The following is a 17,832-nucleotide window of genomic DNA, read 5'->3' as shown; positions in this document are numbered from 1 at the left end:
ATGTACTGCTTTCAATGCCATCGTGTGCATTTCACGTTCAAAAGGTCACAGAGGCGGCCGGGGCCGGGCCCGGGCTCGGGGCCCGGGGCTAGGGTTGGGGCTGGGGCTGGGGCTGAGGGAGGAGTGGCGTCGCTGCAGTGAGGTGACTGTGGCTGGAGGAAGGGGGCGGGATCCTGGGCTGGAGATCCGGACCCCGGGCACCGGGCACCGGGGACAGCGGACTGACAACCAGCAAGATGCCGAGCGGAGAGCTGCAGCTCTGCAGCGGCTACTCCAACCTGCGAGGCGAACTGGTGGAACATTTCAGGTGTCCGAGGAAGGCGGATGGCATGGACAAAGTTTACTGCTGCGGTTTCTCGGACCTCAAATACTGCTGCAGCGAGGCGGACAACTATTTCCCATACTCGCACGGCTACATGTGGTCGCTCAGGTAAACCCGGGGAGGAGATACTGAGAACTGGGGAGGGGAGGGAATCCGAAATCTGCAGGGATGCGGGGTAAGGTGTAATGTAGTTTCTCCAAGTACTGAGCAGAAACTAGGACTGGATATTTGGAGCCAAATTTGTGTGGAGCATTCTCAGGTCTTTTTGCATTGACAGCAAAGAGAAACTTGTAATTCATAAGTCAAGCATCCCTCAACAGTTGGTGACAGTACATTGGTTTTGAAGTGTGGTTACTGTCACCTTGGTAAATACAGCAGCAGCCAATTTTTAGGAACAGCAAGGAAGTCAGTGTGCTTTTTTTAAAACTGTAGGGCGAAAGGCTGTAACATTTCGTCCGAAAAGCAGCAGCATTGCACTGAAGGGCTGGTTCTGACTCACATTCGAGGGCAATACCGTCTGAACCGAGGTGGCAGTTGAGCGAGCCAGGGTCATCGTTGCGATGGTTAAATTGGCTGCATCTTTGAGGTAGCTCAGGAACTGGAGAGTGAGGGGTTCAGCGCTTCAACGCAGCACATCGCAAGTAAGGCCATCAATATTCACATATCGGATTGTGCCTTCTCCCAGCCCCATCAACATCCACCGAATGTTTTTTTTTCTCTCAGTAAAGGCCAAGTGTGAGGTTTTTACAGAATTCAACACTTGGGTAGGTGTTATCTGGACGCGAAGTCAGCGAGCGAATTCACTGTATAATCGATAGTTTATATGTAACAAAGTGGTTCATATATTTCAACGAAGGAAGGTGTGAGCGATGTATAAATTGCCATCTTGGATTCGGCGTATCCAGAAAGAATGCACAAGTGAAATAACAAAATATTGCCTTTCTCAAGCTGAAACATTCCAGAGAATATGTGGGCAAAAGGTTGATGATATACATCTTCTATTTGCTTCAGGGGAGCAGAGGGGCAGTGTGATAAACATGCACAAGGAAGGCAGGAAGAAATGGGAAGAGTTTCTCTAAGGAGCCTCCCTGATTCATGTACAAGGGCAGCATAGGGAAGGGTAGCTGTAGGCAATACCATGGCAGCAATGGACCATGGGTGCAATGAGAAGGAATACTGAATGATGATTGTGGATATTCCATCATCGGTAAATGGGGAACCTGTTTATACAGCTGCAACTGTGAATCCTGAATGATTTTCTGGGCCTTCGCTCCCAGTTGCTTGGATAATAACAACATAGAATGGTACAGGCCACTCGGCCCTCAGTGTTGTGCTTTTTATCCTACTCTAAGATCAGATGAACCTACATACCCTTCATTGTGCTATCTTCCATGTGCCTATCCAAGAGTTGCTGCAATGTCCCTAATGTAACTGACTCTACTACCACTGCTGGCAGTGCATTCCATACACCCACCACTCTGTATAAAGAACCTACCCCTGACATCTCTCCTAAACCTTCCTCCAATCAGCTTAAAATTATGTGCCTTTGTGATAGCCATTTCTACCCTGGGAAAAAGACTCTGACTATTCACTGTATCTATGCCTCTCATCATCTTGTACACCTCTATCAAGTCACCTCTCATCCTTCTTCATTCCAACAAGAAAAGCCCTTGCTCCCTCAACCTTACTTTGTAAGACATGTCCACCAGTCCTGGCAGCATCCTGGTATATCTCCTCTGCACCCTCTCTGAAGCTTCCACATCTTTCCTATAATGAGGCAACCAGAACTGAACACAATCTCCAAGTGCGGTGTAACCAGGGCTCTATAGAGCTGCAACAAAACCTCACTGCTCTTAAACTCAATCCCCCTGCTACTGAAGGTCAACACACCATATGCTTTCTTAACAACCCTATCAACTTGGTTGGCAACCTTGAGGGATCTATAGACATAGACCCCAAGACCCTTCTGTTCCTCCACACTGCCATGAATCCTGCCTTTAACCCTGTGTTCTGTATTCAAATTCAACCTTCCAAAGTGAATGACTTCACACTTTCCAAGTTGCGCTCCACCCGCCACAGGACGCTCTGCATCCTGTCAATGCCCCACTGCAACCTACGACAGCCCTCCACACTATCCACAACTCCACCAACCTTCGTGTCATCGGCAAACTTACTAACCCATCCTTTCACTTCCTCATCCAACTCATTTATAAAATTCACAAAGAGCAGAGGTCCCAGAAACAATGCCCGCGGAGCACCACTGGTTATCAAGCTCCAGGCTGAATACTTTCCATCTACTGCCACCCTCTGTCTTCTATTACAGTTACAGTCAGTGGGAGGAAAGGGAACCAGCAGGTAAGGCAGGAATCCCCTGAGGCCGTTCCCCTCAGCAATAAGTATACCTTTTTGGATACTTGCTGGTGGGGACGTCCTCCCAGAGGGATGCCAGCCGTCAGATCTCTGGCACTGAGCCTGGCACTGTGGCTCATAAGGGAAGGAGGGAAAATAGAAAAGTGCTAGTGGTAGGGGACTCAATAGTTAGACGGATTGACAGGAGATTTTGTGGTCAGGAATGGGACTCCTAGAAAGTATGTTGCCTTCCCGGTGCCAGGGTCCGGGATGTCACCGATTGGGTTTACAGGATTCTGAAGGGGGAAGGTGAGCAGCCAGAAATCGCGGTACATATTGACTTCAATGATATGTCCAGGAAATGGGATTGAGGATCTGAAAAGTGACTACAAAGAGCTAGGTTGGAAGCTGAAGAGCAGGATGAGTAGAGTAGTGATCTCTGGTTTGCTACCAGTGCCACGAGATAGTGAGGTGAGGAACAGTCAGCGAATGCAGCTGAACACGTGGCTGCGAGGCCGGTGCAAGAGGGAAGGCTTCGGATACCTAGACCATTGTGATGCTTTCTGGGGAAGGTGGGACCTGTACATGAAGGAAGGGTTGCACCTGAACTGGAGGGGCACAAATGTCCTAGGTGGAGATTTGCAAGGGGGTGGGAATCAAAGCTACACATCAGAGAGGGGAGCAGTTGTACATGGGACAGTGACAGGATGTAGTGAATCTATTGGGAACGTTTCTCACATGATGAAACAAAGGGATGGGTTAGTGTGTGTCTGCTTTAATGCAAGGAGTGTCAGAAATAAGAGCAATGAATTTAGCGCATGGATCAGTACTTGGGGCTATGATGTTGTGACCATAAGGAGACATGGTTTCACAGGGGCAGGAATGGTTGCTTGATGTTCCAGGGTTTAGAACGTTTAAAAAGAGCAGGAAGGGTGGAAAAAGCGGAGGGGGTGTAGCATTGCTAATCAGAGAGTGCATCACAGCAACAGAAACGAAGGTTGTCGAGGAAGGTTTGTCTACTGAGTCAGTATGGGTGAAGGTTAGGAACAGCAAGGGACCTCCCAATAGCAGTAGAGAGACTGAAGAACCCATAGGCTGGCAGATTTTGGAAGAATGCAGATGTAGCAGGATTGTTATTATGGGTGATTTCAACTTTCCCAATATCGACTGGAACCTCCTTAGTGCAGATGGTTTGGATGGAGCTGTTTTTGTCAGGTACGTTCAGGAGGTTTCCTTACTCAGTATGTAGACAGACCGACGAGGGGGGAGGTCATTTTGGATTTGGTGCTCGGCAATGAGCCAGGACAAGTGTCAGATCTCATAGTGGGAGAACACCTTGGTGACAGTGACCACAACTGCGTCACATTTCCCATAGCCTTGGAGAGGGAAATGAGCAGTTACCGAGGGAAGAAATTTAATTGGGGAAAGGGAAATGATGACGCTATCAGACAGGAGTTGGGAAGTACAGACTGGGAACAATTGTTCCACAGAAAGGGCACAGCAGACATGTGGAGACTATTTAAGGAGCAGTTGTTGCGAATGATGCACAAATTTGTTTCTCTGAGACAGGTAAGAAGAGGTAAGATTAAGGAGCCTTGGATGACGAGAACAGAGGAGCTTCTCGTCAAAAGGAAGAAGTCTGCTTACTTAAGGTGGAGGAAGCAAGGATCTAGCACAGCTTTAGAAGATTACAGCTCTGCTAGTAAGGCGCTCAGAAATGGACTGAGGAGAGCCAGGAGGGGGCACAAAAAAGGCTTGGCAGGAAGGATTAGGGAGAACCCAAAGGCATTTTACTCATACATGAGGAATAAGAGAATGATCAGGGAAAAAGTAGGGCCGGTTGGGGATAGCGGAGGGACCTTGTGCGTGGAGTCTGAGCAGATAGGGAAGTCCTAAATGAGTTTTTTGTTTTGGTTTTCAAGAAGGAAAGGGGCCTTGTTGTGAATGAGAACATTGAGGAGCTGGGATGCAGGCTTGAACAGATCAAGATTGATGAAGTTGATGTGCTGGAAATTTTGGCAAACATTAAGATTGATAAGTCCCCAGGGCCAGACCAGATTTATCCTAGGCTGTTTCGGGAAGCGAGAAAGGAGGTTGCTAAGCCGCTGGCAAAGATCTTTGCTTCCCTACTCTCCACAGGAGTCGTATCGGAGGATTAGACAGAGGCAAATGTTGTTCCTCTTTTCAAGAAGGAATTCCAGACCAGTCAGACTTATGTCTGTGGTCAGCAAGAGTTTGGAAAGAATTCTGAGGGATAGGATTTATGATTATTTGGGAAAGCATAACATGATTAAAGGCAGTCAGCATGGCTTTGTGAGGGGCAGGTCATGTCTCACAAATCTTATTGAGTTCTTTGAGGAAGTGATGTGATAGCTCGACGAAAGTCGAGCAGTTGATGTGGTGTATATGGACTTCAGCAAGGCATTTGATAAGGTTCCCCATGGTAGGTGCATACATAAAGTTAGGAAGTATGGGATACAGGGAAATTTGGTTGTCTGGATTCAGAATTGGTTGGCTGACAGAAGGCAGAGAGTGGTTGTAGATGGAAAGTATTCTATCTGCAGGTCAGTGATGAGTGGTGTCCGCAGGGCTCTGTTCTTGGGCCTCTGTTCATTGTAGTTTTTATAAATGATTTGGATGAGGAGGCTGAGGGGTGGGTTAGTAAATTTTCAGATGACACAAAGGTTGGAGGTGCTGTCGATAGTATCAAGGGCTATTGCAGGCTGCAGCGCGACATAGACAGGATGCAGAGCTGGGCTGAGAAATGGCAGATGGAGTTCAACCTGGATAAATGCAAAGTGATGCATTTTGGAAGATCGAACTTGAATGCTGAATGTAGGATTAAAGACAGGATTCTTGGCAGTGTGGAGGAACAGAGGGATCTTGGTGTTCAAGTACATAGATCCCTCAAAGTAGCCACCCAAATGGATAGGGTTGTTAAGAAAGCATATGGTGTTTTGCCTTTCATTAACAGGGGGATCGAGTTTAAGAGCCAGGAGGTTGTGCTACAGTTCTACAAATCCCTGGTGAGACCATACTTGGAATATTGTGTCCAGTTCTTGTCGCCCTACTATAGGAAAGATACAGAGGCTCTGGAGAGGGAGCAAAGAAGGTTTACCAGGATGCTGCCTGGACTGGAGGGCTTGCCTTATGAAGAGAGGTTGACTAAGCTCAGACTTTGCTCTCTGTGTTCTATGAGCCAGCCAATTCTGTAGCCAGACAGCCAGATTTTCCTGTATCCCATGTCTCCTTATTTTTTTAAATGAGCCTACGGTGGGAAACTTTATCAAACACTTTGCTAAAATCCATGCACACCACATCCATTGCTCTACCTTCATCAATGTGTTTTGTCTCATCCTCAGTAAGGTTGTGAGGCAAGACCTGCCCCTCACAAAGCCAAGCTGACTATTTCTAGTCAAACTATGGTTTTCCAAGTAATCATAAATCGTGTCTCTCAGGATCCTCCAATACTTTGCCCACCACAGACCGAAGACTGAATAGTCTGCAATTCCCAGGATTATCCCTATTCCCTTTCTTGAACAAGGGAATAACATTTTCCACCCTCCAATCATCTGGCACTGCTCCAGTGGACAGTGAGGATGCAAAGATCATCGCCAAAGGTGCAGCGATCTCTTTGCTTGCTCCCTGTAGTAAGCTAGGGTATATGCCATGTGGCCCAGGGTATTTATCTATCCTTATCTATCCTTTTGTCTTTAAAATCCTCCTTCTTAACATCAACCTGTTCTAGCATATCAGTCTGTTTCATGCTGTCCTCAGAAACATCAAGGTCTCTCTCAGTAGTGAATATTGAAGCAAAGTACTCATTAAGGAGCTCCCCTACCTCTTCCGACTCCAGGCACAAGTTCCCTTCACTATCCCCGATCGGCCCTAACCCTACTCTGTTGTTACTCACATAAGTGTAGAACGCCTTAGGGTTTTCCTTAATCCTGTCTGTTAAAGCTTTATCATGCCCTCCCTTCTAGCTCTCCTAAGTCCATTTTGCAGTGCCTTCCTGGCTACGTTGTAACCAGAACCCCGTCTGATCCTTGCCTCCTCAATCTTAAGTAAGCTTCCTTCTTCCTTTTGACTAGATGTTCCACATCCCTTGTCACCCAAGGTTCCTTCACCCTCCCATCCTTTCCTTGCCTCAGTGGGACAAACCTATCCAGCACTATCAGCAAGTGCTTCCTAAACAACCTCCACATTTCTGTTGTCATTTTCCTGAGAACATCTGTTCCCAGTTTTGGCACCCCAGCTCCTGCCTAATAGAATTGTAATTCTCCCTCCCCCAATTAAATACTTTCCAATGCCATCTCCTCCAATCCCTCTCCATGGCTATTGGAAAGGTCAGGGAGTTGTGATCACTATCACTGAAATGCTCTCTCACCGAGAGATCTGACACCTGGCCTGGTTCATTGCCAAGCACTAAATCCTATATGCCCTCCCCTCTGATCAGCCTATGTGTGTAATGAGTAAGGAATCCTTCCTGGACACACCTGATAAAAACTGTTCCATCCAAACGATTTGAATTAAAGAGGTTCCAATCAATAAGTTAAAGTCACTCATGACAACAACCCTGTTACTTCTGCATCTTTCCAAAATCTGCCTCCTGATCTGCTCATCCGTGTCTCTGTTGCTATTGGGGAGGCTGTAGGAAACTCCCAATAAAGTGACTGCTCCTTCCCTGTTTCTGACTTCCACCCATACTGACTGTAGGCAAACCCTCCATGGCGATCTCCCTTTCTGCAGTTGTGATACTATCCCTGATTAGGAATGCCACTCCCCCACCTCTTTTACCCCCACACCCATTCCTTTTGAAACATCTGAACCTTGAAACATCCAACAACCATTCCTGTCCCTGTGATATCCAAGTCTCCATAATGGCCACAACATCATCGTTCCAAGTACTGATCCCTACTCTTAGTTCATCACCCTTATTCCTGATAGTTCTTGCATTAACATTGACACACTTCAACCCATCACACTGACAGCACCGTTGCCCTATCATGTGCCTATCTCTCCTCACAGACTCTCTGCACACTGTATCTGACTGTTCACTACGTATTCCATCATCTGATCGGTAGCTCCAGATCGTACCCCCTTGCTAATCTCTTTTAAACCCTTCCAAAGAGCTCCAGCAAACCTCCTACCCAGGATATTGGTGCCCCTCCAGTTCAGGTGCAACCCATCCTTCTTGTACAGGTCCCACCTTCCCCAGAAGGTGCGCCATATATCTGAAGCCCAACACGAGCCCTGCAGCTACGTACACTCACTCTCCATTCCTAGCTTCACTAGAACGTGGTAGCAATCTTGAGATTAATACTCTGCTCATTCTGCCTTCTAGCTTCCAACCTAACTCCCTGTATTCTCTTTACAGGTCCTCCTCCCTTTCCCTACTTATGTCATTGACACTGATGTGTACCAAGACTTCTGGCTGCTCTCCCTCCCCCTTAAGAATCCTGTAGATTCGATCCGAGACATCCCTGACCCTAGCACTTGGGAGGCAACAGACCATTTGGGAGTCTTGCTTGTGACCACAGAGTCTCCTGTCTGTTCCCCTCAGGACTGAGTTGCCTATCATTATCGCTTCCTTATTCTCCCCCAGGCTCAATGCTAGAAATCTGGCTGCTGTAGCTTGCCCCTGGTAGGTCATCATCATTCCCTACCTCCACCCCCCCCCCCCCCCCCCCACCTCCCCCCACCCCCGCAACAGAATTCAAAACGGTATAATTATTATTGAGGGGAACGGCCACAGGGGTTTCTGCTCTGTCTGGCTATTCCTTTTCCCTCTCCTGATGGTCACCCAGCTACCTTTATCCTGTACCTTAAGTAATTACATCAAGCTTCCAATAGAAATCTTGCATAGTCTGTGGAGTAAGCTTGGATTGCTTTCAGCACTGTGGACAATGCCCCAAATTAGAATGTGGTGTTCAAGTGAGATGATCTGTACAACACCGTCATTTGACATCGGCACTGACTACATTTGGTAAAAGAGATCGGAGGTCTGTTGCCTGGCTTGAGGCTTATTGATCTGAAATGGAACCAGTTGCTGCAGCTGAAAAGAGCACCATGAACAAGACACTCGTCCCAGTAAACAAAATTTAAATGCAGTCTGAGTTGACAGAAATCAAGCCTCCGTAGACTGGTTGGCGCTGTACCAGTTAATACAGGTTTAAACTTTGCAATAATATGCAACCTGTTGCTGAATCCAGGATGAGAGAGCAATGCTTGAAAATGTCAAAGAATAATCTGGGCCAGCAACAATGAAATCAGTTCCCTGGAAGACACAAACGGTGTTCATCATCACTGAATCTACCAAACGGAAGGAAAGGTCACTGGAGCACTATCTTGAACGTAACACAATGGTTGACATTGCTGAAGAAGCTGTCAGCACTATTCCAGACTTCCCTGCCATAGAGGAGTTGTGTAATGAACACCCTGTTGTCCATCTTGCCAACTGTAAATCCCTAGCAAACATTGATATTGCACTTGAGATCATTGACAATACAAAACCAGCACTGCTGTAGCAACCCCATGAACTTTTGTACTCCTGCTAGAAAGAAAGATATATTTACCAAGACATGAAAAAAGCTAGTTGAGGGTGGGTCACCAATACCAGATGATGCATAGATAGTAGGCACAGAGTGTGTTCATCTTAGTGGCTTATGATGGCAACATTCTGCTGACAAATCAGAGATTGGAACTCTACCCTTAGTCTTCCTGCTGTCTTTCCTGGTCCATTTTCCATCTGAAGATGCTGGTGTCTGATGAGGTCTGCCATTGACACGGAAGGATTGCCCCGTATTTCCAAGCACTCATTAATATTCTTTAGCTCTGGGGGCTCTGAGTTTAACATAGTGTATCCTAGAATGACAGGACTGATAAGACTATAAGAAATAGGAACAGGAGTAGGCTGTTCCTCCCCTCAGGCCTGCTGTGCTATTCAAAAGGTTCATGGCTGAACTCATGTGCCGCATGTCTACTTTCCTGCATTCCCTGATGGGATTGATTCCTCTACTGATCAAGAATCTGTCTCAGCCTTAAACATACACAAGGACTCTGACCCCACAGCTCTGTGTGACAAGGAATTCCAAAGACTCTCAACCCTCAGAGAAGAAATTCTTCTTCATCTCAGTCTTAAATTGGCAAATCTTTATTCTGAGACTCTTCCTTCTGGTCTTAGTCTCTTCTATAAAACCATTAGAAACTGGATCAAGTTGAGGCGTCTTGAGCTTGCTCCACTATTCAATAGTATCATGGCTGATCCAGCACTCCTCATATCCACTTTTCTGCCATTTCCCATAACACTTGATTCCCCTATCTCAGCCTTATCTATCTCAGCCTTAAACATACAGTTGGAGATGGGAAGGTAGGTTATTTGATTACAGTTGCAGGGGAAGGTAGCTGGGAGTTTGGGGGAGTTGTTGGGGACAGTGGTGCGAACCAAGGATCTCAAAGAGAAGAGTCCTTGAGGATGGCAGAGAGGGGTGGGGAAGGGAAAATATTCTTGGTGGGGTTTCTATTTGGAGTTGGCCAACATAGTTGGTGGCCAAGGCATATAAGGTTATGGGCCAAGTGCGGGAAAACAGAATATTTGGTTGGTTGCTTTTAACTGGCACAGCCTCTAGGTCAAAGGACTGTTTTCTGGGCTGTAGATTTCTATGCCTTCATGACAATGGTGTACTTCCATATTTGTCTCTCTGTCTTGTCAGAGGTTCCCAAATATTCATCTGAGGCAGAGAAAGTAGAAGCTGTTCAGTTCCTTTTCTTGGCTGGCAAAATTGTCTATGTCCTACATTGATATTGATCCAACTAAGATTGAGTTGAGGTTTAGGGACAGTGGAGGAATTGGTGACCAAATCTGGATATTGCCTGAATGGCCTCATTCCACAGAGAGAGATTTATTCCCAGTTCACTGGTGTTTCTTAAGGATCAAGAGGTGACCTATTATAGTTGTCTCACAGGGTTGGAAGAAAAGGTAGGCTTCGAAGCGAGGTAAATATTATTTCCATGTTTCATGCCATTTCAGCATCATACCTGACTTTCAGATGATCTTAGTGAAAGATCAAATGTGTGTTGAGGGCATGCATAACCTTTCCACTTCGCCCTGATGCTTGCAGTGGTGGCCAGACCATCCAATTCAGTTCTCTTATGAAAAGGCTTATAGGCAAGGGTGCACATATCTCCAAAAGAAAGTCGTCAACTTATTAGACTCATATTGGTTTTCCTTTCACTTCAAAAATTCTATTGAAATGCACCCAAACTGAGTGATTGTTATTTTCTCTCACTACCTTTTATTCTAAATGGAGCTTCTTTTCAGTTACCACTCTATTAGATTTGGGAGCTCTGGAGAAACTTTACTGTCCAAATAGAGAGAATATTTTGTAACATATTTAAAACAGAAATTGATCATTGTTGCATCGTTCCAGGCATTACCAAATTTTGCTTGTCCTTAAAAAAAATTCTCATAAGTATATTACAACATGATGTTTGACTTTTCCTAATTTTAAAATTATCCCAAATTCAAATATGACAACAAAACTGTTGGGTTTTTTTTATGTATGACTTCAACTGTGTTGTTGGGCTGATAGGTTTCAGTATTGATCAATTTATTTCTTCAGAAACAATCTTTTCCATTTTCAGATACAAATTGAAACCATCCAGTCTATTTCTATTGAAGTTCATTTTAATTTAAAATTTATTTTTTTCTCAAGCTTTATGTAAATTTTCCATTGACTGCCTGAGGTTACAGCTTGTATCAGATTATTTTGTCAGTCCCTGTTTTTGAAACTATTGTGTCCAAGCTCGGTGGTTTTAAACAGTGGAGACACAAATAATCAGAGTCAGTTTAAGAATCTCCCATTCTGAAACACTTTAGCACAGAAAATAGCAAATTATCTGACTGGTTGAGGTCAAGTCTGTGAAGGACAAAGCCTTTAGTCCAAGTGTTGTGACAATTATTATGTTCTTGAATTTGTTTCTGAGTCATTGGCTGTGGCATTGGTGCTTAGATGGCTCTTTCAACCTGTTTAAAAAACACAGAAATAAAATCCACTGTGGCTCTTAGTTTGAAGCCCAATCATTAATTTAGAAATTTAATATTTAGATATTAAATTTAGTGATATCTAGTAATGCAGGAAACCACACATCTAGCCATATGAAACATCTGTGGCAAATATTTGAAAAGTTGTCAAAAGAAAGAGTTTACTCTCCATTGGTTTGAAAAGGGGGGACAAAATATTCACCAAGCAATATCATGTCATCATTTTACAAAATCTGTTTTCAGAAATGAAGAACTTTCTTGATGATTTCAAAGTATTTAAATAAAAATGCATTTTGTCTTTTCTTTAAATTTGCCCAAATATTCCAATTATCTGAAAATATTTTAGCATTTTGTAAGATGTTACTGCACCACGCTTTGAAGATCAGAGGAATTAATGAGGGACGCCAGTTTAAAAAGCAACTCCCATTGTCCTTTTCTTTTCCCTTTTCTACCGCATATGTTCGTGTAAAAGTTGATCTCATGTAAATATCAACCCCTTATTTTTGGCAAAAAATCTTGTATTTTCCATTATATCTTCTGTAAAAGTTGATCCTACAATATCACATTATCAACCTCTTACAAAGGAAACTGCATGTCCTGTCCCCCTTAGTCCAAGAACTCCCCACCTACGTTCGGGACACCACCCACGCCCTCCACCTGCTCCATGATTTTCGCTTCCCCGGTCCCCAATGCCTTATTTTCACCATGGACATCCAGTCCCTGTACACCTCCATCCCCCATCACAAAGGACTCAAAGCCCTCCGCTTCTTCCTTTCCCGCCGTACCGACCAGTACCCTTCCACTGACACCCTCCTTCGACTGACTGAACTGGTCCTCACCCTGAACAACTTCTCTTTCCAATCCTCCCACTTCCTCCAAACGAAAGGAGTAGCCATGGGCACCCGCATGGGCCCCAGCTATGCCTGCCTCTTCGTAGGATATGTGGAACAATCCATCTTCCGCAACTACACTGGCCCCACGCCCCACCTTTTCCTCCGCTACATAGATGACTGTATCGGCGCCGCCTCGTGCTCCCACGAGGAGGTGGAACAGTTCATCCACTTCACCAACACCTTCCACCCCGACCTCAAATTCACCTGGACAGTCTCAGATTCCTCCCTCCCCTTCCTCGACCTTTCTATTTCCATCTCAGGCGACCGAATCAACACGGACATCTACTACAAACCGACCGACTCCCACAGCTACCTGGACTACACCTCCTCCCATCCTGCCCCCTGCAAAAACGCCATCCCATTCTCCCAATTCCTTCGACTCCACCGCATCTGCTCCCAGGAGGACCAGTTCCAAAAACGCACATCCCAGATGGCCTCCTTCTTCAAGGACCGCAATTTCCCCCCCGACGTGATCGACGATGCCCTCCACCGCATCTCTTCCACTTCCCGATCCTCCGCCCTTGAACCCCGCACCTCCAACCGCCACCAGGACAGAACCCCACTGGTCCTCACCTACCACCCCACTAACCTCCATGTACAGCGCATCATCCGCCGTCATTTCCGCCACCTCCAAACGGACCCCACCACCAAGGATATATTTCCCTCCCCTCCCCTATCAGCATTCCGTAAAGACCACTCCCTCCGTGACTCCCTCGTCAGATCCACACCCCCCACCAACCCAACCTCCACTCCCGGCACCTTCCCCTGCAACCGCAGGAGGTGCAAGACTTGCGCCCACACCTCCCCTCTCACCTCCCTCCAAGGCCCCAAAGGAAACTTCCATATCCGCCACAGATTCACCTGTACCTCCACACATATCATCTATTGCATCCTCTGTACCCGATGTGGCCTCCTCTATATTGGGGAGACAGGCCGCCTACTTGCGGAGCGTTTCAGAGAACACCTCTGGGACACCCGGACCAACCAACCCAACCACCCTGTAGCTCAACATTTCAATTCCCTCTCCCACTCCACCAAGGATATGCAGGTCTTTGGACTCCTCCATCGTCAGACCACAGCGAAACGACGGTTGGAGGAAGAACGCCTCATCTTCCGGCTAGGAACCCTCCAACCACAAGGGATGAACTCGGATTTCACCAGTTTCCTCATTTCCCCTCCCCCCAGCCTGTCTCAGTCAAATCCATCAAATTCAGCACCGCCTCCCTAACCTGCAATCTTCTTCCCGACCTCTCCGCCCCCACCCCAATCTGTCCTATCACCCTCACCTTGACCTTTTTCCACCTATCACATTTCCGACGCCCCTCCCCCAAGTCCCTCCTCCCTATCTTTTATCTTAGCCTGCTGGACAAACTTTCCTCATTCCTGAAGAAGGGCTAATGCCCGAAACGTCGATTCTCCTGTTCCCTAGATGCTGCCTGACCTGCTGCGCTTCTCCAGCAACACATTTCCATCTGCATGTTCTCTTTAACCCACTTAAACAAAATCACATTCATATGGGTAACTCTACTTATCACTCTTTGTTTACTATATTGTGTCTCTATTCATTCATTCATTCATAACTCTACTTAGCCCATTTACTTTACTACAGCACATTTGGATTAATTCATTCATTCAGACCAGTACTAAGTCTATCGGTACTTACCACACTTTGTTCACTATACATTTGAAAGTTAATATCGTTAAAAAGTTAATCATTTTAATAGTGCCATTATATCTGAATAGAAGTGAGATATATTAGCTACATATAGCTTCAATTCTTTTACAAATTTGTTAATATTGCTGAAGTTCATTACATACAAGAGTAAATGGGAGGGGAACGGAAGAATTTGGCGAGGAAGTTCAAGATACTTACACATTCAGAATTTAATAAATGTTTCATTTTAAGTGTGCCATTATACCAGGCCATGACGATGTTGAACAGTGTGATTTTTCAGGATTTCAATGAATCTTTCACATGTTCAATTTTCATACTGGTATGTAAAAATAAAATTTACTACAGTAATTCCTTCTTGTTTCGCTTGCTTTTATCCGGTAATTCCCTTTACCGTAATTCATTGTGTTTTTCTTCTTTACCTGGGATTAGTTGAGTGATCAAATCAATGTCTGCTAATAATACGGTATTTCGAACTGCAGCATGAAATTCAGCCCCTCAAAACTAGTAACCGTGTATGAGTTGACCGTATAAAAATTGAACCTTTAAAAATAGTCTAAAAAATTCAACTTTTACACGAGTATATACGATAGTTCTGATTTCAAACTGAATTTTTGTCCAGCTTTCACTTATTTGCATTTTTTTTTGATCAATTTTTTGGATCAGCTTTTCACAGCACAATTTTTTTAATTTAAATTAAAATTGAAAATTAAAATTCATTCCAGGAAGTCACTTTATAAACTATTTTTCTTAAATTAGTTCTTTCTGAATCTATGATGTTTGTGAACAACACCTTGTTTTAGCAATGATGCAACACAGAGGTAAGGTAAGGTAAGCTGTTGTTATAATAATCATGGAATTTCTCTGCAAATACAGCCCAATTTTCACTAGGCCACTTTAACTTCATTGGTGGAGAAGGAACATATGCATCATTGTAACTCTTCTCTAACTGTTCAGAGAGCCCTTCACTCACCCCTTTTGCTTCTGTCCTCATTCAGTCCAGGTTGTATTTGCATGCTGGCTTCTCCTCATTACACTGGAGACATCTTCAGCCATGTCCCACTAGCAGCTGGAATCACTGGGGGAATCACTTTCTCCCACACTGTTCCTGGAAATTTCGCCTGCTGTGTTTTTTGAGATAGACATAGAATCTGGGCAGGGATCATGGATAATGGGGACTGAGGAATCAAATTTGACTAGCATTGGTTGCTGACAGCCTCCCTCATCAAATGTACAGACTACCAGTCTCCCACAAAAATGGTATTGGAGCATGGATATCCAGGAGGCTGGGATGAGCCTGGGTTTTCAGGTCGCTGGTGCAGCCAGCTGCCAAGATCCCTATCTGATTTTCATGGTCTCTTATGACTGTCTTCATTCTATTGAAATGCTGCTCAACTACGTGTGGTGAAGCATTTTGGTCTAAAGAACACAGAAAGACAATATAAAATAAAGGGTAAAATTCTAAAGGGGGTGCAGGAGCAGGAGAACCTGTACAGATCATTAAAGGTGGCAGGACAGGTGGAGAGCTCAGTTAACAAAGCAAATCGTGTTCTTGGCTTTAATAATAGGGGCACAGAGTGCAAGAACAAGAAAGTAATGTTGTACTTGCAGAAGACACTTGTTAAATCTCAGCTGGAGTACTGTGTACAGTTGTGGGTGCTACATTATAAGAAAGATATATAGATAGATTCCCTACAATGTGGAAACAGGCCCTTTGGCCCAACAAGTCCACACTGACCCTCCAGAGAGTAACCCAGCCAGACCCATTCACTCTGACTAATGCACCTAACGCTGTGGGAAATTTAGCATGGCCAACTCACCTGACCTGCACATCTTTGGACTGTGGGAGGAAATTGGAGCACCCGGAGGAAACCCACACAGACACGGGGAGAATGTGCAAACTCCACACAGACAGTCACCCGAGGTTGGAATTGAACCGAGGACCCTGGGTGCTGTGAGGCAGCAGTGCTAACCACTGTGCCACCCACTCATGTGATTACATTAGCAAGGGTGCAGATAGCCATTTGGATACAGAACTGTCTCGAAGGTAGAACACAGAGTGGTGGTAGAGGGTTAACATTTCAGACTGGAGGCCTGTGACCAGTTGTGTGCCACAAGGATCGGTGCTGGGTCCACTACTTTTCATCATTTATACAAATGATATGGATGTGAACATAGGAGCTGTTGTGGACAGGGAGAAGGTTACCTCAGAGGACAACGGGATCTTGATCAGATGAGCCAATGGGCCGAGGAGTGGCAGATGGAGTTTAATTTAGATAAATGTGAGGTGCTGCATTTTGGGAAAGCAAATCAGAGCAGGACTTATATGCTTATTGGAGTGTTGCTGAACAAAGAGACCTTGGAGTGCAGGTTCATAGTTCCTTGAAAGTAGAGTCGCAGGTAGATAAGATAGTGAAGGCGGCATTTGGTATGCTTTCTTTTATTGGTCAGAGTATTGAGTACAGGAGTTGGGAGGTCATGTTGTGGCTGTAAAGGACATTGGCGAGGCCACTGTTGGAATATTGCATGCAATTCTGGTCTCCTTCTTATCAGAAGGATATTGTGAAACTTGAAAGGGTTCAGAAAAGATTTACAAGGATGTTGCCAGGTTTGGAGGATTTGAGCTGTAGGGAGAGGCTGAATAGGCTGGGGCTGTTTTCCCTGGAGTGTCAGAGGCTGAGGGGTGACCTTATAGAGGTTTATAAAATCATGAGGGGCATGGATAGGGTAAATAGACAAGGTCTTTTCCCTGGGCTGGGGGAATCCAGAACTAGAGGACATAGGTTTAAGGTGAGAGGGAAAAGATTTAAAGGGACCTAAGGGGCAACATTTTCACGCAGAGGGTGGTGTGTGAATGGAATGAGCTGCCAGAGGAAGTGGTGGCGGCTGGTACAATTATACCATTTAAAAGGCATCTGGATGGGTATTTGAATAGGAATGATTTAGAGGGATATGGGCCAAGTGCTGGCAAATGGGACTAGATTAGATCAGGCTATTTGATTGGCATGGACGAGTTGGACCGAAGGGTCTGATTTCATGCTGTACATCTCTATGACTCTAAATGATTTACTAGAGTCGTTCCAGGTATGAGAACCCTAAGATCAAAGAAGTTGAATCTGTTCTCCCTGGAGAGAAGAAAGCTGAGATGAGATGGATTGAAGTTTTCAAAATCATGAGTGAGCTGGTCAGAATAGGTAGGGTGAAGCTGTTTCTGCTTGTAAAAGAAACAAGAACAAGAGGGCATGAATTTAAAGTGTTGCACAAACAAAGCAAATTTTCACACAGTGAGTTGTTAGAGCATGGAATGCATTCTCTGGGAATGTGATGAAAGCAGGTTCAATTGAAGCATCTTCAGAGAGTATTGGATAATTATTTGGATAGTAATGGCGTCCAGGGATATGGGGAAATGGCAGGAGATCAGCAATATATAATGGAGCCAGTGCATAGAGGACAGGCTGAATGCCCTCCTACTGCACTCTAATGATTTTGTGAACTGGATTGGGACTCTTCTGTCTCAGAGGATGAGAAGGAGATAGCTGCACTCCAGGCTTAT

At 45.2% G+C, this 17,832-nt stretch overlaps 1 protein-coding gene across 1 annotated transcript in view; it reads left to right on the top strand.

Annotated features, from left to right (window-relative positions):
- The first annotated feature begins 236 nt into the window (after window positions 1-236).
- shisal2a (shisa like 2A) overlaps window positions 237-17,832 on the top strand; it is a 36,843-nt gene continuing 19,247 nt past the window's right edge. Inside the window, exon 1 of the mRNA XM_043701616.2 lies at window positions 237-430. Coding sequence (XP_043557551.2) covers window positions 237-430 — 194 coding nt within the window. The remainder of the gene's footprint in view (window positions 431-17,832) is intronic.

The sequence above is a fragment of the Chiloscyllium plagiosum genome, unplaced genomic scaffold (genome assembly GCF_037043375.1).
Source record: "Chiloscyllium plagiosum isolate Xiang-an unplaced genomic scaffold, Cpla_swu_hap1 HiC_scaffold_1, whole genome shotgun sequence".
In the NCBI taxonomy this organism is placed as follows: Eukaryota; Metazoa; Chordata; class Chondrichthyes; order Orectolobiformes; family Hemiscylliidae; genus Chiloscyllium; species Chiloscyllium plagiosum.
Note: the sequence above shows the minus strand (reverse complement) of the source record. Positions and strands in the feature narration are given on the sequence as shown.